Raw genomic sequence first — 25,117 nt, forward strand, 5'->3', positions numbered from 1 at the left:
CATTTTTAATCTTATCATTCATAATGCCACTCACCCCAGCGAAGAGAAGCAGTTTGCAGTCAATAACTGAAAACACACAGACTAGGCTTTAGTTTAAGAAAATGATAATAACAATAAATATAAGAAGCTACTTCGACAAATACACATAAAGGGTTTACCTGAAAGAAGAGCACCGTGCAAGTCTATGTCCATAAAATGTTGAGCAAACTGATTTAACCTATTACGTTAAGTTCAACAAAACTACGATCACATCAAGGAAAACCAAAGGCAACAACTTTGTATGCGAATTTACCAATTCTTTTTCAGATGTTGTGCCATCATATTTTTCAAGTGTTCATGCTTGGGAAGAATAATGCGTATCTGTGGTCCGATTCACATATTACCCCAACGATTAATAAGGGAACAAAAGAGAACAATTAAAAAAACAAAGATCGAGCAAAACTGAAAACAAGTTTGTCGAACTCACTTGTGAAACTCCTTGGGAAAATACAACGCCCCGTTATTCTTGTTTGTTTCATGGACGTGCTTTTTGGAGCGCTTGGAGCGAATCTGCAGAGCCCTGAGACAAGAACCAGTGGAGACTCCGTCCCTGAGCGTAATTATCGAGTAGGACCTGATTGTCGATCTTTAAGCTTCTCGACCCTTGCGTGTACTTCTGACCCGCGCCCATTTCGAAATATTTGGTCCAAAAAGTTATAGACTTAAGTCTCTTTCCCATCGGATCTCTACACCAAAACCAACCATATATCAACCAAAAATCTCAAGATTCAAACTTTACTCATAAAAGAAGAAGATCAAGCTTCGGTCTTTAGGGGAGAGAGAGAGAGAGAGAGAGACCTTTTCTGAGGGAAGAAGTTTGGAATGGGTGTGCGTGAGTTTGTTGTGGCTAAGATTGAGCTCTGCTTTTTTCACAGCAGCGAATCGCGGCCCCGACTTCTTCTCGCCATTGCAAGTATCACCTCTCTACTCTGTACTAGTACCACTATCTTATGAAACAACGGATCAATAATTACTAATAATCAATCAGGAGTATCACCGAAATGAATTCCAATCGGTGTCTGTAGGCGACATCTGATATAATTAATCACATCTAATCAAGAATACTAACAACAAATTCTCAAACACATAGCCTGCATTAAAAAATTAAAGAAACTGAGAGAGGCTTCATCGGTAGCTAGACCGCATTTACAACAGCAGAAGATGAACAAGGGTTGATGATTTTTTATTTTATTTTTTATTTTATATATATCAATGAAATTAGTGGATTATGAATTTATGATAGAGTTACCAAAACAAAACAAAGGTAAACGTAAAAAATTAGAGTCACAACAAAAAGATTAGAAAAATACCAGATAGTCAAGGGAAGGCTCGGCTAGGCTCATATATGGCAGAGACTCGGAAGACGGCTCGGATTTTCTCAAGAATTGGGGAAGGAAGAAAAGGACTGAACCGAAAAGTGTAGTGAGGAAGAAGAAGCTTGGCTTTAACGTACGTACGAGACTGATTGAATTTTTGCATAACATGATTAAACATCAGACTATTTGCAATCCATCGCTGCATGTCCAGTACTGTTCTCCTGCAAGTTTTTTCAATAATCAAGCATTGGATTTTAGCTTATAGAACAAGGGGAACTGATTGCACGTTGATTTAAATGAGCACTCTTCTCATACCCATTTTTCATTAATCTTGTTCCAATCGATGTTCTCGAACTTGAGAAGTTAAATTGAAAGCCCCATAAGCGATGGTCACCTGGAAATCAAATATTAGAAAATCCAGCTATGGTCTATGATCATGATCATCAACTAAGGTTACATAAATCAAATCGAATACACTTGTTCAAAGGAAAACATCATTGCGAGAATCACAAGAGAAGAAAAATTATGTTTTTGCTCTTTTCAAATTGGATCTTGAAATCTTCAGAGGAAAAAAGCTAATGCAAGTGTTTGATCGGTATTAGGGAAAACCAAAGGAAACAACTTTGTATGTAAATTACCCATCTTTTACAGATGTTGTGCCATCATATTTTTCCAGTGTTCATGCACGGGCAAGAACAATTTGTATCTGCTGTCCGATGATCACATATTGCCAAAATGATTACTAAGGGAACAAAAGATAACAATTCACAAAATCAAGATCGAGGAAAACCCAATAACAAGTTATCGAACTCACTTGTGGAACTCCTTGGGCAAATCGAACGTCCCGTTCTTGTTTCATGAACAGTGGAGACACTCCGTCCCTGAGTGTAATTATCGAGAAGGACCCAATTATCGATCTTTAAGCTTCTCAACCCTTACGTGTATTTCTGATCTACCTCCCTGTTATGACATATTTGGTCCAAATTGTTATTGACTCTACTCTCTTTCCCATCAGAGCTCTACACCAAAACCAACCGTATATCAACCAAAAATCTCAAGATTCAACCATATATATAAAACATAATTAAATTCTCACATATATATATATATATATATATATGTAACAAAAAATAGTTGGAACTACAAAAAGGAAGAAGCATAGAAATAGCCTCAAACCAATAAAGATTCAGACTTTACTCATAACAGAAGAAGATCAAGCTTCAGTCTTTTTAAGAGAGAGAGAGAGAGAGAGAGAGAGAGAGAGACTTTTTCTGAGGGAAGAAGGTTTGGAATGGGTGTGCGTGAGTTTGTTGTGGCTAAGATTGAGCTCTGTTTTCGCAGCTGCGAATCGCCGCTATAACACGGCCAAACTTTGCTGCTTTTAATCTCCGTGGATCATCTTCTTCTCGGCCATCGCGAATATAACCTCTCTACTAGTATTACTATCTATGAACAAAACGGACAAAAAGTTACTAATAATCAATCAAGATTATCACAAAGATGAACTCCAACCGGCCATATACAACAAATTAATTAATGAAAGAAACTTAAGAAAGTCTTCATCGGCCATATACAACGAAGCTAGACCGCATTTAAAACAGCAGAAATTAGTCTGGACTAAGTGTACTTCTCCTGATGAACAAGGGTTGGTAACTTTTTTTATATCAATGAAAATTAATTATGAATTTATGATAGAGTTACCAAGAAAACAGGAAAAAAGTTGAATCAAACAAATAGATTAGAAAAATACCAGATGAGGAATCGGCTCAAAAACGGCAGAGATTCGGAAGACGGCTCCAATTTTCTCAGGAATTGTGGAAGCCAGATTAGACCGGACTGATCTAAGAGAACCCAGACAAATACAGATGACGAGATTTAAACTTTTCTTTCTCTTTACAAAATAAACATCAGACTATTTGCATTTGCAGTCAATCGTTGTATGTTCAGTACTGTTCTCCTGCAAGTAATTTCAACAAACAAGAATTGGATTTAGCTTATAGAATAAGGGAAACTGATTCCAAAAGAAAGCATCACCACCAGAGAAGGCCAGTATTTTTTTTTAAATATTAAAAGTGGATATTGAAATCTCCAAGTCAAAAAGCTAACGCAAGTGCTTGATATGGAGAATTAGAATATGATAAAAGTGATAATTTTTCTCCAAGTCAATAAGAATTGGTTGTTACCAGGCTCATAAGTAACTTAGATTGTCAATTTGATACCCAAAGAGAGACCTGTAAAGGATTTGGAACCAAGGAAAATCCGCTTGAAAGTCTGAAATATTTCTTCTACGAGTCATAGTCTAGTGGTATTTCTTGAGGTGAGATTGTCCCCGAACAAAGTCACCTTCCATGTATCGAATTGGAAAACGAAGACGGAACACTTCTTGGGCACAACTGGAAGATAGTCCATCAAAGTTAGGCGATAAAACAAAAACGAGTTATGATTTAGGCAAAAAAAAAGAGTTTTACCTTGAAACTTATCATTCATAATGCCACTCACCCCGGTGAGAAAAGCAGTTTTACAGTCAATAACTGAAAACACACAGAGTAGGCTTTAGTTTAAGAAAATGATAATAACAATATTAACAATAAGAAGATACTTCGACAAATACACATAAAGGGCTTACCTGAAAGGAGAGCACCGCGCAAGTCTATGTCCATTTAAGTGTTGAGCAAGCTGATTTAACCTATTACGTTAAGTTCAACAAAACTACGATCACATCAAGGAAAACCAAAGGCAACAACTTTGTATGCGAATTTACCAATTCTTTTTCAGATGTTGTGCCATCATATTTTTCAAGTGTTCATGCTTGGGAAGAACAATGCGTATCTGTGGTTCGATTCACATATTACCCCAATGATTAATAAGGGAACAAAAGAGAACAATTAAAAAAACAAAGATCGAGCAAAACTGAAAAACAAGTTTGTCGAACTCACTTGTGAATCTCCTTGGAGCGCTTGGAGCGAATCTGCAGAGCCCTGAGACAAGAACCTGTGGAGACACTCCGTCCCTGAACGTAATTATCGAGTAGGACCTGATTGTCGATCTTTAAGCTTCTCAACCCTTGCGTGTACTTCTGACCCACGCCCGTTTCGAAATATTTGGTCCAAAAAGTTATAGGCTTTAGTCTCTTTCCCTTGGAGCTCTACACCAAAACCAACCATATATCAACCAAAAATCTCAAGATTCAAACTTTACTCATAAAAGAAGAAGATCAAGCTTCAGTCTTTAGGGGAGAGAGAGAGAGAGAGAGAGAGAGAGACCTTTTCTGAGGGAAGAAGGTTTGGAATGGGTGTGCGTGAGTTTGTTGTGGCTAAGATTGAGCTCTGCTTTTTTCACTACTCTCTATTCTGTACTAGTACCACTATCTTATGAAACAACTGATCAATAATTACTAATAATTAATCAGGAGTATCACCGAATGAATTCCAATCGGTGTCTGTAGGCGAAATCTGATATAATTAATCACATCAAATCAAGAACAACAATGGAAAAGAACAGTACATCAAACTGAATGCTAACAACAAACTCTCAAACACATAGCGCACATTCAAAAATTAAAGAAACTGAGAGAGGCTTCATCGGTAGCTAGATCGCATTTACAACAGCAGAAATTAGTCTATACTTAGTGGATTATGAATTTATGATAGAGTTACCAAAACAAAACAAAGGTAAACGTAAAAAATTAGAGTCACAACAAAAAGATTAGAAAAATACCAGATAGTCAAGGGAAGGCTCGGCTAGGCTCATATATGGCAGAGACTCGGAAGACGGCTCGGATTTTCTCAAGAATTGGGGAAGGAAGAAAAGGACTGAACCGAAAAGTGTAGTGAGGAAGAAGAAGCTTGGCTTTAACGTACGTACGAGACTGATTGAATTTTCGCATAACATGATTAAACATCAGACTATTTGCAATCCATCGCTGCATGTCCAGTACTGTTCTCCTGCAAGTTTTTTCAATAATCAAGCATTGGATTTAGCTTATAGAACAAGGGAAACTGATTGCCCGTTGATTTAAATGAGCACTCTTCGCATACCCATTTTTCATTAATCTTGTTCCAATCGATGTTCTCGAACTTGAGAAGTTAAATTGAAAGCCCCATAAGCGATGGTCACCTGGAAATCAAATATTAGAAAATCCAGCTATGGTCTATGATCATGATCATCAACTAAGGTTACATAAATCAAATCGAATACACTTGTTCAAAACAAAAACATCATTGCGAGAATCACAAGAGAAGAAAAATTCTGTTTTTAGATCTTGAAAATGATAAGAGGAAAAAAGCTAATCCAAGTGTTTGATCTGTATAATAATACTAGACATGATTTTTTTTGGAGGAAGAAAAGACAAAATGAAATTACCAGAAAGTTGTCTCACTCGGTCTCGTCTGTTTGAATCCAAACACCATCTTTCCGCACGCGTCTGCCACCGAACAGGATGTTGGGGACATGCGAAATCTTGTGCCATTCCAAGGTAGTTCGAAGAGGATGGGATCTAATGATGGACAGCTCTTGCAGTGGCGTCATTTTCAGAAACTCTGGTAGTGTTTCAAGGCTTGGACAATCTTCAATGCTCAATTTGCGTAGATATGGCATGATTTCTGTTGTCGTCTTTGTGCAACATCCTTCCCACACTCTCCACTCCGAATGGTATTTGAAAGTAAGCTCTTCCAATTTCGGAAATGAAATGACCTGTCGATCGGCTTCAGTGATTCCGAGGAATTCTTCACCCACCCTACACATCTTGGAGAAGCTCCACAGTACTAGTTCCTTAAGTGAAGGCAATTTCCCAAGCGGAGGTAAAGTCTCGCAATTCTCGAATCCAGATAATCTAAGACGGGTGAGATTGGAAAGAGACATCATCCAAGCGGGCCACGCGGTGAGACCCAAGTAATTATGAATTCGCAGAGATTTCAAATTGGGATGTGGATGAATGGAACTCAGGATTTCGGTGTCGTTGTGATTGTTGAAGATCAACTCCAACTTAAGCACATGCGGGAGGTTCATCTCCGCGACATCATCCACTGTCAACCCTGTGTTTCTTCCACACCCTTGAATCCTTAGAAACCCTCGAAACTGAAGGTGTTTGAGATCTCCAATGTGTAGATAGGATCCCCTCTCCTTGGGCACCACTATCATGTCTAGACTTTGCAAACCACTTATTTTTCCTAACCCTTTCGGAAGCCCCTCTAACTTCCGACACCCCCATATGTAGAGATGTTTTAGGCTGACTAGTTTTGAGATGCACTCTGGTAGTGCTTTTAGGCTACGGCACCACTTGAGTTTCAAGGTCTCCAGATTACAGAGGTCGAATAGTTTCTTCGGCAATTCTCTCAAACTATAGCTGTTAGATAAGTCTAGATATCTCAAGTGTTTCAATAGACCAATATCCTCTGATAATCGTTCCAAATTGCAATTCACCAAACTCAAAGTCCGAAGACATGTAAGTTGAGGAAACACTAACATCACTTCGAGGCCTCCACCCCATCTTGGTAGGAAGAAAAGCGTGCGCAATTTGTTCGCATTTCCTAATGAATTAGGAAGAAACCCTTTGAGAGTCAAGTGACGAGTGTTTTCTTCCGTCTTTGTCAATTTCCATATAAACGTATTCATCGCCCGTCAAAAAATGGGCAAAATCATGAACTATGTCATGCATTTTGCACTCAACGTCTCCAAAATATGTATCCTCATTGATTTCTTGAAAAAACGACCGCATAGCCAAACTCTCGAAACAATCTCGACCTAGTTTCCACGAATCTACTCCTCGGCCTAAATAACCGTGAGACATCCACATCTCGATTAGATCATCTCTCACTATAACATAGTCTTGAGGAAACACCGAACAAAACAAAAAGCAGCGTTTTTCCAGCGGTGGAAGATCGTAGTAACTTAGCAGAAAAGGAGCAAAAACCTCCTTAACTTTAGCAGACTCCCACAGTTGACTACCCAAAATGTCTTCCCACTGACTCGTCGTCTTTTTAAACCGCACAAGACTTCCAAGAGTCTTAGCAACTAAAGGCGAGCCTCGCGATTTAGCAGCGATTTTCCGGCCGATAGGTTCTAGCTGTCGACGCTCCTCGTCTCCCTTCCCAATGAATGCCAATTGTCTGAAAATCGACCAGCAATGATCTTCACTCAACATTTTTAGACTAATGATCTGGTTTGTGGGCACTCCCATCATCCTCACAACTTCTTGCTTTCTCGTGGTCACTAAAACCCGGCTTCCGCTACCCCCTTCCATAAGAACATCTCCTAAACTCTCCCATCTATTATGGTTTTCAAGCCAGACATCGTCCAAGACAATGAGAACTCTTTTTCCCTCTATGGACTCACGGATGAGTTCGACAACGGCATTCAGTTCAGGGCGTTGAGTAGAGCTTCCAAGCTCTTCAGCGATCGCTTTCGCGACCTTGATGTCGTCGAAAGGATCGGAGACGCACACCCAAGCTCGCTTATCAAAGTGGGACTTAACTGCCTCATCATTATAAGCAAGTTGGGCGAGAGTAGTTTTTCCGAGACCCCCCGGTCCCACAATGGGGATGATATGACGGGACGATATCCCATCATCCTCATCGGTACTGCTCTCGCACAATAACTTGCTCACTAAAACACTCTTTTCCTCGTCTCGACCATGAATTTTGGTCTCATTGACAAAGGAGATTGACTGAGGCGGCCTAGGCCTCTCAACAACAGTGTTTATGTTGAGATTGTAACTATCTTTTTTTTTTAAAATCGTAGTCAACTCTTCATTAAGTTCCTTAATTTTGTGAGCAATATCACGGTACATAACGAGGCGATCTTTTGTTGAAGATAAGCCAGAGACAGAAACTGAAAAACGCACCTTCTTGTTTGAAGAAGAAGAAGAATTATCCAGAGCTTTGTCTTCTTCTTTCTTGATCTCGTCTTCAAGAACAGCCGTGCTCCACTCGTCCAGAACGTTCTCCATCTTCTCCGCAGTGTTCTTGAGCTCCTTAAGCCATATTTTCACAGCTTCATTGCCCAAGTGTTGCTTCTGCTCGGCGTCCTGAAGAACAGCTTGAATGAGCACAAGATTGGTCTTCAGCTTTTTGACATCTTCGTCGACTCCACTCACCAGCTTGAACTCCCCTCCGATTCCATCGATTGCCATCTGAATCAGCCCCGAAACCACAGCTTCAGCCATCTTCCCACTTTGGAAATTTCTTCACAGCTCAACTCACTCACTCACTCTAATGCTCACTCAAAGGTTGTGTTTTAGGGTCTCTGCTGGTGCTCATTCTTGACATGGCTGATGATATTTATTGAGTCATGGTGGGCCAGGCGAGTCATTGATCCTCACCAATAATGTCTGAAAGTGAAATCCAATAATATTTCATTACCAGCTGCCATGTTTTCCTTTACAGCTAGTACCCTTGTCTTATTGATTGGCTGTATTGAACGAGTTTTGAATGCATATTTATGTTCACACTCATAGTGATAGTGGGGTCTTGACTGCACATGCTAATAAATAAATGAGTGAACACGACTTGTCAAAAAACTTGTATAAACATTGTCTTTATATTAAATAATGCACAGAACAGTGGTTGCTATATTCTATTACAATAATTAAAAATGGGTTTTTGACTATTGTGTGCTACCATGCTATGCCACATTCCCAAGTTAAAGCAAAAAAAAAAAAAACACGTTTAAAATTAGTAGACGATAGCATCTGCTAATATTCTCGTGTGAGTGGTGAAACATTATTATTGAATAAATTCGTAGAACTAAAATCTTTCTCATTAAAGCTGTATGAACGCATTAAGAGGACCTTAAATAGGATCAAGAACAAGGTTCGAAATACCGTTTTTGATATCGTTTCGAACCTCCTGATTCAATGAAAATCGACACGCCAACGGAAAATTAAACGAAAAAAATCAATTGATATGCCGTTTTCCATGGAAACCGAACGGAAATAATGTTATATAATATGTTAAATATATATATATATATATATATATATATATGTATCTTTCAATTTTTAAATTTAAAATTTATACTATTAATATTTTATAATCTTCAATACCTAATTGGTTTTACTCCAATATCACATCAAATACTCTTGTTAATTTCAATCGCAACGTATTTATACCCAATACATATATATATATATATATATATATATATAGTTGTATATATGTATATACATAAGTATATATATATATATATCTGTATAATTTATATGTGACATTTTTTTATAACTTAATTCATAATATTTATATTTTATTATTTTATTTTTCTTTCTATATTGATTTATATATGAAAGTTTTCTATTTACATATCTTATATTAAAATTGTATAAAATGTAACAAGTTGTCAACTTGATCCATACAGACTCCGAAAACGACAGAAAATTGAAAAACAAAAACAAGAAAAAATGAAAAAAAATGCTCTTCGTCGGCCGTTTTTGCTCCGGCAGCGGTGCCGCCGCCGAGTTTTGTCGGAATTTAGAACCTTGTTCAAGAACATTTTTTTTTTACTATGAGACACATAAGTAAGGGAGACCATCTCATATATGTCAAGTTCTCTCAATTTTTAAGAAAACGACTACTAGCTCCAAAAACGACAAAAAAACGAAACGAAAAATGACGACATAAAATCGAAAAACGACGACATTCGGCGAAAAAACAATAAAAAAAACAAAAAACGACAACAAAACGAAAAAAAAATTGCTCTTCGTCGGCCTTTTTGTTCCGACAGCGGCGCCGTCGCTGATTTTTATCGAACCTTGTTTAAGAACAACTTTTTTTTTACTACAAGACACATAAGTAAGGGATACAATAAATATGGGCTAGTGAGTATTGATGACAAATACCCCACAACCTTGGATTCTTGTAAAGAAAAAGCATATCATACTATTTAATTACCACTGCTATATTTTCCTTTACAGCTATTGTCATTGCTTGTTTCAAATAGCCTGCATTTATAGGTTCCTTATATTAGGGTTATACAAAACCAAACCCAAAATCAGATGAAACTAAAAATCGAACGGATTCAAAATCAAAAATCGGTGCTACGTTTTATAACCAAATTCGGATTCAGATAACCAATGCAGTTTTAAAAACTAAACCGAATATCGATTTTTTAGTTTTGAAAAAATTAGATATTAGATATTTAACGGATTATTTTAATAATCACTCTATAATTGTATTATTCATTTTTACTTGGATTATGATAATTGTAGTAATTTTATAATTATTAATTTTAAGAACAAGATAGCCGATGTTTTTAAACCAGTTTTAAAAGTGGATCCAGATTTTAAAGAACCATGTAACCAAATTTTGAAAATCGGATAATAAAAATGGATATTGGATTTAAGAAATTGGATAACCGCATATTCGGATAGCTAAATTTTGGTTTTGGACTAAGTTGGACAAAATTATTTGACCAATTTTAAAATCGAAAATTTGGATTCGAATACGAAAAATGGCCAAAACCGAACTGAACCGATCCAATTTTAAGTATATGTAAGATGAGCTAAAAGGGGTTACTAAAAATTTATGTAAAAAATAAAATTTAAAACTACTAAAGATTACTTGGTTAATATTTAAAGCGATTTTTCGACCTTTAAAAAGCGACTTCCCAACCTTTTAAAGGACTTTTTTTCAAGTGATGATAGAATTGTATTGGATACGCATTTTTTTTTTATCACTGTAGTGATAGATAAATTAGATTTAATATTTTAAAATATAGTTAGTTCGCGTACATTTGATTCACTCTATATTTTAAACATTATTGAATAGGTTGAGCTATTAAAATAACTTAATTATGCTCTATATTGTAGACGATAATTTTATTTGGATGAATTTTTATTTATATTATTTAGAATCTTTGTTCTCCTAAATTCAAGTATTAGAAAGTTGTTATTTACTTTTCCACATTTATTATCATCACAAAATCCTACACTCACTAAAGTTTTCAATCTTCTATCCGCCATAAACTTTTCGCTGTAATAATCATGGGCATCGGTTGAAAGTAAAAATTCTACTTCTAATGACCGAAAATTCGATCCTTAACGAAAATAAGGTTTCCGATCATTAAGGACCAGAATTTCGTTTGATTAGAATATAAGCTTCATTCCGGTGATTTTCGGTACTATTTACAAAATTTTGGTTTATTACGTTACGCCATAAACTTTTCGCTGTAATAATCATGGGCATCGGTTGGAAGTGGAAATTCTACTTCTAATGACAGAAAAATCTGGTCCTTAACGAAAAATAGGGTTTCCGATTATTAAAGACTGGAATTTCGGTTTATTAGAAGTAGAAGCTTTCTTCAGGTGATTTTCAGTACTATTCACGGAATTAAAAAAAAAACTAAAATATATCTAATTATAAAAAAAAATGGATGAACAGTACTGCAAATTTTAATTTCGTTAACTACCAGAACGAAATTACGAGTTTCGTAAATAGTGTTAATATTACAGTTTTCTTTAGTTCCGTTTTCCCATGATTACCCTACAGGTTGTGTATTATCAAATCCGACTGCAATATAGAAATCGATTTGGTCACCGGAAAACAGAATCCAAACTTGAGGGCATGCCACCAAGTAGAAGACAACAAAAATCTTTGTTTGAAGTCTGAAATTTAGGTCTTCGTAGCATTATTTTTTTTCCATTTGCCTTTGAATTGTTTGTTGTTCTTACTAAAACTAATTATTGCCTCATTCTTAGTGAGCTTTCATTACACTGTAAATTTTATATATGAACGAAAAATGTATTCCTATAAAAGAAAAAGATTCATTTAGATTACTATTATTATTATTATTATTAGGGAGATTCATTTAGATTATTACGTGTTTAAGAATGCGTGTAATATATTGACTATTTGTTTTTTAAGGGATGTTTTTTAATGCGAGTAGTGAGTCCCCTTTCCAACGCTTAAAAAAAATCAGTTATTAGTTTTTCTTTCTTTTCTCAAGAAATACGCTTTTATGCGTTTGTGAAATTAATCTGATCTAAAATAAAAAAAATATCACTGTAATGATATGGAAAGTGGGTGCTCTATTTCATTTTAACCGTCGTAATTGATTTTGTAACGCAAACGTAGCGACTTTTCGATCCCCGACGACATAGGAAATTAATGATTGTGGAAGAATAAAACGATGAGTCGTTTTTTCGTACGGTCCTCTGATCGATCGCTGCAGGGAAAAACTTGTAGCCGACTTAGGAATGGACGGTTCAGATTCAACCATCGTCCGTTCTCGAATCTGCCTGAAAAAATAAAAAATGAAAAGAAAAAAAAAAGAGAAGCAAGGGATACATAAACACACACTGTCTGTATCCATTGAAGTCGCTGAATTTCTCGAATCTTTCCTCTTTGGTGTTCTTCACACTTTCCACTTCTTAATCATCAAGGTTAATCTCTCTTTCTCTCTCATGTTTCGAATGTATATGTATCTCGTGATTCGTGTATATCGGTGCAAAGATTTTATCTGAGACATGTCGTTCGTGTTCACATACTGTTTCGAATATTACTCACCTCATTCGGTTTCGAAAAAATATCTCAGATTGCGTCGAACTCAAGAGCGTCATTCATTGATTGATATGGTTTTTGTGATCGAATTTGTTTCGTTTTCTTCAAAATGTCCCTGGACTGGGAAAGAACGGAGAAAAACAAAATTAGGAAATAATTCAGTGCGTAGATCTTGAAATTCAAAGTGCGATCGGGAATTGGGAATAACAGCTTATTTTCTTTGATAGTCGTCCTTTGGGTAACATATCGCCACACACACTCACTCACTGCTTGTTAAATAACTTGGTTTGAGTTGCAAATTGAAAAGATTCAATTATAATGATTTCTTTAAGATATATTGTTTGATCTTGTTCATGTCTCAATGAAACACTTCTTTCTTCTGGAGTCAGGCAATGATCTTTCTTAGCAGTATGTATCTTTATCTGATATGGCTTAGATGTGTTCGAAATTCTGGGAAAAAATAGTATGCGTTCAATGCCGTTTTGATGTCCTCGATTTGCATTCAAGATCAATGTCATTGTCTATATTGATGTTTTGAATATGATATTTGTTCATTCTTCATGACTTATTACTTTGCGGTTTAACTGAAACATCTGCGACGAGAAGTTCGATTGCTCTAGCTTATTTATTCCTTGTATGCTTAAACAATCTTTAGAGATAAGTTTTTTTTTTTTTTTTTTTTTTTTTTTTTTCTAACATACATCAACGGTATATTATGTCACTATTAGATGTAATACTAATTAGTTTTATCATTTGTGGTTCATTTTCTCTCTTTATTTTCTTGTTTCTGTTGGTTTTCTGAATGGTATCGGCTTATAATGAAGTTCCGTTTTGTTTTCTCGCGGATATTTGGGCTATACACAGAATTGTGGCTTAAATGGAGCTCAATATAGTTAAGGAGGCATTTGATCGAGTTACGAAGAAGCAGAAGCTATCACGCTCCAAAGCTCAGGAAGTCATCGATCAGATTGACCAAGAAATAGAGGATGTCCTACAAAAACTGCAATCGGGAAATGAGCTCAACGTTCTCAATGACCTAAAAGTTAAGCTGAAAGATTCGGGTCTGCTCACTCAGATGGAAGCCACACAGAGAGAACTAAACGTAGCGTTAAGCAAGTACACAAAGCTCGTCGAGAAGACTTTTAATCCCGACATAGCGAAAGCCTACAGAAACACCGAGTTCGACTCCCACGCGCTCAACCAGATAATCGCCGACCATCTCTACCGGCAAGGCCTGTTCAGCGCCGGAGACTGCTTTGCGGCCGAGACCCGGGACACGAAACTCGACTGCGAGACGAAACCGACGTTCGAAGAGATGTACCGAATACTCGAAGCCATGAAGCGCCGCGACCTCGAGCCAGCCCTGAGTTGGGCGGCCGAGAACTCCGACGAGCTCAGACGGAACGGGTCGGACCTCTCTCTGAGGCTCCACGGGCTTCAGTTCATCGAGATTCTCCAGAGCCGGAGCAAAGAAGAGGCTCTCGAGTACGCCCGGGCCCACCTCTCCCCGTTCGCCGGCGACCACATGTCGGAGGTCCAGAAGCTCGTGGCGTGCCTCATCTGGGCCGGGCGGCTCGACCGGTCGCCGTACCGGAGCGTGCTCTCGCCGGAGAATTGGGACAGGGTCGCCGGAGAGTTTTCCCGGCAGTTCTGCGGGGTTTCGGGGTGGGCCCACGAGAGCCCGTTGGAGGTGGCGGTGGCGGCCGGAGCTCAGGCCTTGCCGGCGCTGCTGAAGTTCGTGGCGGTGGTGGCCGGAAAGAGGCGGCAGAGAGAGGACTGGGAGGCCATGAAGGAGCTTCCGGTCCCGGTGGAGATCGGGCGGGAGTTTCAGTTCCACTCGGTGTTCGTGTGCCCGGTCTCCAAGGAACAGTCAACGGAGGAGAATCCGGCGATGATGATGAAGTGCGGCCACGTGATCTCGAAGCAGTCGGTCACGAAGATGTCGAAGAACGGGACGAGATCTTTCAAGTGCCCATATTGCCCTTCCGACGTGGATTCCGCGGAATGCAAAAGGCTCTACTTCTGATAGGGGTATAATTGGTAATGTCGTTTTTTCCTTTTTTCAGTGTTGTTGTATCTGCATGTTGTTGTTTGGTACTTTGTAGTTTGTCTTTGTATATATAGATAATATTCATTCTTTTTTGTTCTTGCCTCAGCAATGGAAGACTGTCTTAAAAAGCAGAAAACTAATCAATCTGAAGTGGTAAAAATTGCTTTCTTTTAGTCATTAACAGAGAAATGAAGCCAAAAATAATATAATAACAAAAAATAACTACAAACCAAATAGGTAAGCCATCGATTATATGAGTACAATGTTTGTTCCTTCGTTGCTTGATAGGTAAGCCAAGTTCAGACTTTGGCAGATGAACTGTTTTACCATTAAAATTATTGCACTACTGAACACCATGGTTTCAAAAATGGTGTCACTACGTGTATGGCAAGATTCGTTTGTGTTTTTTTATTTTTTATTTTTTAACTAAGCAATGAGGTTATCCAAAAAAAAAAAAATTATACCAGGACCAAGTTGTAGTACGGTTCAAATTGAAGATTTTGACGATTACAACTTGATACAATTATCTACTTACTACTATCAAACTAATGGTGCAATTACTCTTTCGTCTCTCACAGTTTTTTCACGCAAATAGTAGAGAGAATTTCAAGTGTCCCGAACCAAGAAAAGAAAACTAGTAGGACTAATGAAACTCGTGATAAGTGTACTTCTCGCTCTTACTTGGGTAGTGACGTGCCTCTCTGAAGATGAGCACTTTGTTGCGGAAATAGTAGAATGTGAGGAAATTCTTCGACACAAGTTAAAGTTAAAGTAAATAAAAGAAAAAAATATCTTTGTTAAATTAAAATATATTTTAAACTTATCCTTATATGCAATGAACTATACTTATATGGATATGATTAGCTCAAAAATAATATTTAACTAAAGAAAAAGATCGAATGACTTAAGAGAATAGACTAACAATGTAATAAACTACTAACCAAGGATTCCAAAAAATAAAAACAATCAAGTTTTTATAGCCGAATTTTTTCATGAAAAATTATGATGAGCCAGAGATTATTTTGTAACTTTTTTACCTTAAACAATCTGGTGGAATAACTTTCAGCGCCTATCTTTTGCATGACGGCGGGATGTAAAAATGCAGATACAAACGAACCAAAAATATTAGTTGGAACACATACAATGTCAAGTTACATGTCACGAACACAAAAATATACCAGAAATTCAGTCCAAACATTAAACACAGTTACTTAAAAGTAAAACTAGAAAACAAAATGAAAAGTGTTTCAGTCCAAACATGAAGCTATGATACTATAAAATAAAATTAAAATTCATATAGCTAGCAAAATGAATATCGTTGACTATGAAGTTTTCATATAAGCCACAGTAATATGTGCAAAAACAAGCAGGCTCCAAGGACTTTAGGGCCTAAATACAGTTTCCCGATCTTGGGTTAAGGCGCTGACAAAATCGATGTCGGCGGTGAGCAATAATTTATCGCCTTCATCATCTATCCTCATGCGCGAATAGAATTAGGGTTTTAATCAGGTTTTTTCATTTTCTTTTTGGTCAATACATGCCGACCTTGTTCTTAAGACAGTCTATCTGACTTCAAAATCTACATCAACACATGATTCAAGAAATAGCTTGCTATTGTTGTGCTTTCAAAGTACCCTTGATTATTATTATATTTTTTTTCACCACCGGACATATGACTTCTTATGAGTATGTGTTTTATTATCGAACAAGATTATCAATTCTCTGTGTCATTTATTTTTTTTTTGTTTGATCGATTGTTTATTTGATTTTTTTTAAGCGTAGATGGACCTCGTTAAAATCTCAACCGAATTATTCCCGAGAAGGAAGTTCGGTCGAGAAAAAGTGCCTCTTTCATATGCGTTTAGTAATTTCAAATACAAGATCTAGAAAATAAAATACCAATTAAATTTAAGGTATATTTTAAAACTCTCTAATCAACAAAGATGGAGAATGAACGAAGATGTAGGAGAAGAGATCCACTACTAATCAAGAAGCTTCGTTGCATGTATTCTTCTTCTAAAGTTCTAACACAATGGCAACATCAAAGTGGGTCCCAAAATATACAAGCAAAGCACTTGTTTGTATGATATATTGCTTTCTAAATGGTCTTTTTCTCAATCAAGCCCACTAAATGAAGTTGTTCCATTCCATGCATTATTTCAAAATTAATTTATTACAAAAGAAAAAAGTTCGATTCATTTTATGGGATTCGGTTTGATGGGCTGTAAGCGTTGTATGACTGTACGATGGCATTCAATTCTAATGACGAATTCACCATCCAATATATCCCCGGGATTTATTTACCATCGTCTACAACAATCATCATTTAGCGACAAGGTATATGGTCTTTGATAGCTTCGATATACTTTTTTTTTTAGTGTCATTTAAAATTAATCAGGAAAACAAATTTTTTTAATCAACTGATCTAAGAAAAATGATCTATCTAATTATTGGAAATAAAAACCAAATAAATTTTTTTAATCACTCTTTTTTTATAAATAGCTCAAATTTTATTTTATTAAAAAAATAATCTATTAAATTTAATTTATACTTTAGTTAATTAATTTACGGCGGACTTAATGAACTATTTTTGTATTAAAATAAAATTTTGACTAATATCTTAAAATGAGCTACAAAAATGACTAATTGTAACAAATCTTTGTTATATTAATATCTTCATTTATTATAATTATGATCACTTTAATTTATTAACTCTTATATAGAGAGTACAGCTTGTTTCATGTTTTGGTCCCTCCAAATTTTAACAGGAAAAATTATCTTTCAATAAAAATCTTGATAAACTCTTAAGGTGCTAGTATAAGAAATTTTTAATCCTTATAACTATTTCATATTTTTAATGTATAGATTTTGATGTTTTTTTTATAATATAGACACATTCAAATTAAAATTTCATTAGGCGGTCTTCTCAGATTAATTTCAAATTGAAAAGGTGTTTTTAATCCCAAGCATCATTACATACACTCACTAATGTATCAATATTTAAAAACAGACTCGGTAATGTTTCAATTACAATATTGAACTTATTTGGACCCGATTATATATTAATCTTAATACTTCACGTTTTCTTATCATCTCCATTTTCATCTTCAAGCTCTTTGAACACTTTGATTTTATTTTTTTCACTTATAAAAGGCCTAATTATTCACGTTCGAACTAAAAGATGATTTTTCAATGTATTTTTTCCATGGTTCTTTTAGATATATTGTAAAACATTATGGACCATAGTGGATTTTTTTCTTTCTTTTCTATAAAGAATTTATCGAGAGTGTTAGCAATACTAGAGCTGCGTTAAGGTTCATTTTCCGAAGAAACGGAAAAACGGAAGAAACCTACCCTAAATGAGACAAAACTTGACCATACCACATTTACGAATTTGCAATGTGGGCATTAATAATAATAAATAAATAAATAATAATAATAAATGGCATCAAATCCATAAATTGACTCGTCAACGTCACCATCCTCATTGGCCCAACACATATCCCCTCCCCTAGTCTCTCCCTTCTCCAAAACCCACTCACTAACTTTCACCATTCAAGTTCTATCATGTCCAAATAAATAAAAGCAATGTGACAAAGTATTACAAATATATAAATTATTGTTTAAAGGCAGAGTTAACTATGTACATATATTAATATTATTCATGTTAGTAGTCTAAAGGACCGATTAGTGTTTTTTTTTTCTTTCTTTCTTTTTGTTTACATTTACTTATAATCCTCTTGACATTACCTTAACATTGCTGCTGCTTTAAGTAAATTAGGACAATCATCGTCTAATTTGTCTGTTATTCAATATGCAAACCTTCCTCTTTACATTCGTAGAAAAATTATGAAAGACACTAAGGGACATAAGACATCATAAATTTTGTGTGTAAACTATCTCCCATGCTCTCTCTCTCTCTCTCTTGTTTTATTTTCTTTATTTATTATTCTCATATTCTTAATAATACTTATAACCACGGTTTTCTTTCACCACAAGAGATGAATTATTAATAAAATTTATGTGGTATTGTCCATGTTTAAAAAAAATTAAAAAAAAAACTTTCATCACATTGCAGATTGATATTGAAATCGCTAGCTTTCTCTATGAATTGTTGTCACAAATAAGGTCTTAACTCTTAAGCAATAAAGTCAATCTCAGACTCAAGAGTAGCCTGAGTTCAAAGAATTAGGAATATTAAATAGTCTTGATTTGATACCATCTATGTCTAATCTTATTTGTTATGAGGGGATACTAAACAGTATCATATATATGTTGATTTATGCTGAACTGAAACATAATATACTTAACATGAAAAATTAGGAATCATATCGAATGAGAAACAACAAAATCATAAGCCCAAGTGTTGAGATCTCCGAGCCTGCTTGCTACAACTCATATGTCAATGTCAAAATTATGGAAGACCTCGAAGAAGGGAACGACATTGTGTGGAAGCTGTCTTCCCCGTCACCATTTTCGACAAATATGACATCTCCCTCCCATTCACAGAGATGATTTTTGTCTCTAAGGGGTCTCATGGAGGCTTTGGTCATCATTACCCAAGGGTTTGAGATTTATGACGATGCATGCCATTCTCGCTTCGTCACTGGGAACGATGTTGGGCCCTTTGCTGATGTATGGCTAGGGAGGTTTGGAGTATAGCGTTTTGACCAAGAGCGAGATCAAATCGGGATGGACTTGGGGGAGAAGACCCTGATAGAAAAGTTTTGGATAAAGGACTTATTAACTTCTAATGTTGCTAGAGTGTTTTGTGTTTGGAATTATATGCGTCTTTCGTACTTGATTTTTGTTGTTTGGTCCACTATCTTAGGGTGATTTTTGTGCTCAGAGTTCGAGTTCTCTTTCGATAATTTTTGTGGTACAGGTACTCGAACATCTTTGTCCACGACCGGTGGTCTTCGAGCGTTATGGTTCATCCATTAACCTCTGAGAGTATGATGAAAGAGCCTTTGAGTTGCTTGAAATATAGTGTGATATGTTTTCCACCCGTCAAACGCTCACACGAGTTGTGCTTTCATCCGATGCTAGGATCGAATATTGATTGTCTTGAGGTCTTATCTTTCGGTGATAAAAGATGTATGATTTTTGTACTATTAAATATTATGCCATTCTTCTATTAGCTCGAGTATATATATATATATATATATATATATATATATATATATATATATATATATATATATATATATAAGGTAGGTTCGATAAATCATGAATATAAATAAGAAAATCAAAAAAATTAACGATCACACTAAAGACTAGTCAAATCGAATATTTACGATGGGTCACGTAAACATAATATAACTGTAAATACATCGATCTTTTATATTCTTATAGGACATTTTATTATCTCAAGAATACTTCGTTTTACAGTTTTTTCGATGGGTCACGTAAACATAATATAACTGTAAATACATCGATCTTTTATATTCTTATAGGACATTTTATTATCTCAAGAATACTTCGTTTTACAGTTTTTTCGATGGGTCACGTAAACATAATATAACTGTAAATACATCGATCTTTTATATTCTTATAGGACATTTTATTATCTCAAGAATACTTCGTTTTACAGTTTTTTCTATTATTTACAGTTGTTTCAATAAAAAAGATTCTATCATATTAAAAAAAAATCATAAGCTTTAAAGAAAGAAAAAAAAAAGGTCAAGATAAATACGAAATAAATAAAAATATTTTTCTTCATTTTTAATTTTTTTTTAATTAATGATCAAGGAATTTTTTTTTTTTTTTTTTGTCTCTTGCCAAGACCTCATCGAGTGGCCTTGGTACCAGCAAGAAAAGAAAGAAAAATAAATAAATAAAAAGTAAAAATCATCTGAGTGGGTGATGTTTTTAAAGTGATTTTTGGCATCAGATGTTTTGGGGATTATTTATATATTTATTTCCTTGCAATAATAACACATCTCTTTCACTGCATTGTCTCTTAAAGGGAGAGAATTATGAGATTCTTTCTCTTCTGCAATGCTGATCCCCACGGGCCAAAATAAATTATTCTTTTTTCTTCACGGTGCTGTAAACTACGAGATTGATAGTTTGACGGATTTGTAGAATATAGAGTGAATAAATGCATGACATTTTATGTGTTGTATTTTACAGAATTTGTAAACGATAGTGTTATACAGCTAAATAGGTAATTAAAAATAATCAGGATTTTGTATATAACTAATAAAGTAGTCAAAGTTCAAAAAAATCGTAAATGTGACATCATTGTATCTAAATTTTTATGACGAATGTTTTAATATTGCACCATTTATTTACAACATTGGTGTTACACCGTTACGATCAATTGCTTTCAAATACATTCCACGTATACGACTAAGTTACAACAGACTTTATCGCACACAATGATAAAGCAAACGCAATTTCCACTCTGACACCCATACCCCTTAATTTCTCTACAACTGACCAAAAAAATAAACATAAATGGCGGTATTCTTTGGTTACAAAAAAAAAAGGTAGTCATAATCACCATTCTTGCAGCCGGACTAAATTCGATTCAAATCGTGTTTTATTTTAATAAATCAATTGTAATAACCCTATTTTATTCGGTGGAGCAATTGTGATTATTTCATGGATGAATTATTTATGTCTATTGTCTTTTTTTTAAACACGGGAATGTTAATGCCTGGAATCGTCACCTCCATCCCAAGCCGCCGATCTTGGCACAATCTATATATAGCTTGCTTTACGTTTTTTTTTCTTTCAGATCTCGTATTATGTTTTTTTTATGTTTTAGTTTTTTTTTTTTTTTTTTTTTTTTTTTTTTTTTTTTTTTTTTTTTCTTTTTGCGATTTTGCTTGAGCAAGAGGACGCATTGAGAGCTTGAGAACGGAGACAAGCATTCACACCCTTCAAGATGCTGCAATAAAAAAGTGTCATGACGTCGATGATCATGTAAACAAAAACAAAAAAACAATGTAACAACTCTTATGCTGTACAAGACTCTTGATAGTCATAAGCATTACATGACTTTCATTTTAGTTTGATTTTTTTTTTTCGGACGATTTGATTTTTTTTAAATTTGTAATTATAGTGAGCTTCTTGACTCTACGATCTCGTCTTCCTCGTGCCGGTCGAATTCATCTCTAATGGATAGTTTTTTTATTATTATTATTATTTGTCTCTCTTGTTTTTTATGTTTTAATAATCTGTACATGAATCCGATGTTTGTACCATCAGATTTTGTATCACTATGATTTCAAATTTCATCATTTAGATATGAGCCCTTGATCTAATACATAATTTGTTTTTTTAGCGCAACTCAGTCGCATAAAGTCTTATAGAATGCTATCAATAACTGGGATAGTACGTGTTTGTGAAAGTATCATGGGGTTCCATCTCAAAACCAATTGGTAATGAGAGGAGTAACTCATGACCTTTATAAGCTCTTGTTAGTTCCCATTTACTTTCGATGTGGGATTCCTAACACGCCCCCTCAAGATGGCGGCTCTTTGCGTTCGCTCATCTTGGGCCGAATCCCAACGATTGGATCGGATACCCGTTTGAGCTTAATGGGCTCTGATACCATGTGAAAGTATCATGGGGTTCCATCTCAAAACCAATTGGTAATGAGAGGAGTAACCCATGACCTTTATAAGCTCTTGTTAGTTCTCATTTACTTTCGATGTGGGATTCCTAACAGTGTTATATGAAAAGATTTGTAATCAACTATTTTTATTGTATTATTGCGATTGTGCGATGTCTATATATTTCTACTTCTTTTCATAGACGTTTAAATTTTATGTTGAACTTAATTTGTATAACCTAAATTTTTGTGACTTTTATCAATATTATGATGAGCTATTTTATAAAATAGTAATAAAAAATAGGATAATGCGTTCACGATGTCTAGGCATTGAAAATTTGAAACAGATCTAACTTCCACCGCCCTTAGCCACTTGTTCGAATATATATATAGTGTCCTCATTTAACCTTTCTTTGGTCAAAGTTATTGAAAAAGAGCTAGAATTATACACATGAGAAAAACATAAGGAAAAAGAAAATAAGAGGAAAATTGTCAACGTACATGTGTATGGCAATTACACGCAAATTAATTAAATGTCAACATTTTATATTACCAAGATATCATCCTCCACGTCATTAGCAATAACGGGCTCTGATTAGGAGCCGTCTCATCATTGCCGTATAGTGATAATCTTAATTTTAACGATATAAGTAATAAATACATCATAGGTAAAAAAAATATATAAATTTCATATTCTAATATTCAATATATGTGTGTCATCCAATTTTAAATCATTGTTATATTAGTGTCGACATTATATCTTTGATAATTTGATCAATACTTTATTTTGTCCCCGTGTAATATTAGTATGCATATTTAAAAAATATTTGAAGGTTACCTTCAAATATCTTTGTTATATGAGTTTTGATAAATTTTTGTCTTTACAGATTGAGGAAATTATATTCGTCATGGTCAACAAATTGTGATTGTTTGGATCGCTCTATTAAACACTGATGGTATCATAAAGAGCAAAAAAAAAAAATTGCTTGAATCGTAGTATATACTTTATTCTCCCATATGTTGATAGTGTGCAAAGAATTGGTGAACATTAAAATTGATCAGATTAAGCTTTATGTTGTGCATGGTATTAAGATGTTTTACAATTATATCTACATGTGTTTTTACCTATTATCTAGTAAAATGATCACTGTAAATTAAAAAATATTAATGATATAATTATTAGTTTATTAACTTGGTTAATTTATATATGTAATTTTAACTTAAGTTTTTATAGTATATAAAATGCATATTAGTATACCATTACCGTCAATTTGGTTAATTTATGTCATTTTAACTTAAGTTTTTATAGTATTTAAAATGCATATTAAAATACCATTACCATACTATACAATTTTGTAAAAAAAAAAAAAAAAGCAATATAATTATTATATGTACAACAACGCATATGTGATTTTAAAAAATGAATAATATACTTCTATGAATTTCGTAAACGCTATGATGGATGATAATAAAGCAGGGGAAAAAAACACATATGTAATAAAAAGTTACAAAACTATATGCATAAATTTAAAAATTACAAAAGTCTGTACCTACCCCAATAAATGAGAAAGATGAGAAAGAGAACAAGAATGTGAGAAAGAAATCAAAGAGTGAAAAAAAATAAAAAATAAAAATTGTCACGCATCGCGTGTCGTCTCTCGCAAGAAAAGTTGAAACAATCATAATTTATTATTAATTATGTTATTCATATATATTATGCATTCTTAAATTAATTATGTCAAACCTCTCTCATCTCACATCCTCGAGGGTTTCAAAGAAAAACACAGTCGCTGCCACTCTTCCCCTGGGGCTAGGTGCGGGCAGTGGCCGCTGCCGCTCGCCGTCGCGCCTTCGGCTCTGGGGGTGGAGACATAAATAATGAAACGTCATCGGTGTGAGAGAGACCTATCGAAGCTTGACAAAGGAGAGGCGGCGAGAGCTTGGCGAGGCGTCGTCGATCGCGGATCCTCGGTGGCGATGCCATGGCCGGCGGCGTCCATGCTTCGTGGATTGTTGGTGTTCATGGTGAGGCGCTACTCGTCGACGGTTGTGTGGCTTTGCACATCGCAGATGAGACCGAGGTGCTTCTCGTTGACGACGGCGGTGCATCGTTTCACGATAGGGATGGTGGAGCGTTGCTGCACGTTGGCAGCGGAGGTGCGGCGTGTTTCCCCGGAGTCGGTACGGCGACAATCCTCGGTGACGGAGTTGTGGCGTGTCTCCCTGGAGTCGGCGACTGTGCGACGCGGTTCCTCGACGTCGGCTTCTGCGCGGCGAAGGTTCTCGTCGAAGGGGGCAGAGCGACACGTTCCTCTTGCTTCAGAGACTGTGCGGCGTGACTCATCGGCTACAACGCTGTGGTGTGGCTCCTCAGCGACGGAGTTTCTGCGGCGTGGTCCCGACGATGCAGTGGCGTGTCTCCTCGGCAACGGGGACGATGAAGTGAGGCTCTTCGGTGTAGGCTATCGATCTCTGGTGGCGGGTTTAAATTTTATTTTGATTTTTTTTGTTTTAAAAGTATTTGGGACTCGTTTATTTTGTTACATCGTTTTGATTGGTTTGGTTTGTTTTGGAGGCGGATTAGCCGTCGTTCACTATCCCGTTGTGGATTTCCTGTTAGGTTTTGATCTATGCAGACTGAAGAGGCATCTTCTTCGTG

At 35.6% G+C, this 25,117-nt stretch overlaps 2 protein-coding genes and 1 pseudogene across 16 annotated transcripts; 1 reads left to right on the forward strand and 2 right to left on the reverse strand.

Annotated features, from left to right (window-relative positions):
* Positions 1-42: 42 nt before the first annotated feature.
* Positions 43-8,683, reverse strand: LOC149399027 (putative disease resistance protein RGA3). 15 transcript variants are annotated; one of them, XR_016296353.1, is made up of 11 exons: positions 8,197-8,681; positions 5,393-5,471; positions 5,073-5,299; positions 4,619-4,807; positions 2,170-2,374; positions 1,671-1,749; positions 838-1,576; positions 467-725; positions 293-360; positions 159-217; positions 43-66 (listed from the first exon to the last, which is right to left on the reverse strand). XR_016296353.1 is itself a non-coding variant. In XM_089611007.1 (2 exons), exons 1-2 carry the CDS (start codon positions 8,515-8,517, stop codon positions 5,403-5,405), a joined length of 390 nt encoding a protein of 129 aa, XP_089467133.1. In that variant the 5' UTR covers positions 8,518-8,683; the 3' UTR covers positions 5,392-5,402. The 15 variants fall into 15 exon arrangements, 1 of the variants encoding a protein (XP_089467133.1); XR_016296361.1 differs by lacking the exon at positions 43-66 and adding an exon at positions 1,994-2,064 and having other exon boundaries at positions 132-360; positions 2,170-2,315; XR_016296356.1 differs by lacking the exon at positions 43-66 and adding an exon at positions 1,994-2,061 and having other exon boundaries at positions 132-360.
* Positions 5,730-8,180, reverse strand: LOC149399028 (disease resistance protein RGA2-like; annotated as a pseudogene).
* Positions 8,684-12,573: 3,890 nt separating the features above from the next.
* Positions 12,574-15,038, forward strand: LOC149399029 (protein RMD5 homolog). Its single transcript, XM_089610985.1, has 2 exons — positions 12,574-12,726; positions 13,709-15,038. Exon 2 carries the CDS (start codon positions 13,722-13,724, stop codon positions 14,868-14,870), a length of 1,149 nt encoding a protein of 382 aa, XP_089467111.1. The 5' UTR covers positions 12,574-12,726; positions 13,709-13,721; the 3' UTR covers positions 14,871-15,038.
* Positions 15,039-25,117: the final 10,079 nt, after the last annotated feature.

Source organism: Urtica dioica, chromosome 4 (assembly GCF_054948205.1).
Source record: "Urtica dioica subsp. dioica isolate 48M chromosome 4, U.dioica_male_clone48M_v1_H2, whole genome shotgun sequence".
In the NCBI taxonomy this organism is placed as follows: Eukaryota; Viridiplantae; Streptophyta; class Magnoliopsida; order Rosales; family Urticaceae; genus Urtica; species Urtica dioica.

Bases quoted from the DNA above. Each gene is read 5' to 3' on its own strand.
- LOC149399029 (XM_089610985.1), top strand. From the start codon at position 13,722: ATGGAGCTCAATATAGTTAAGGAGGCATTTGATCGAGTTACGAAGAAG.
- LOC149399027 (XM_089611007.1), bottom strand. From the start codon at position 8,517: ATGGCTGAAGCTGTGGTTTCGGGGCTGATTCAGATGGCAATCGATGGA. The intron at 5,472-8,196 runs GTGCGTTTTTCA...TTTGATTTCCAG, and splicing joins CTTCTTCTTCAAACAAGAAG to GTGACCATCGCTTATGGGGC.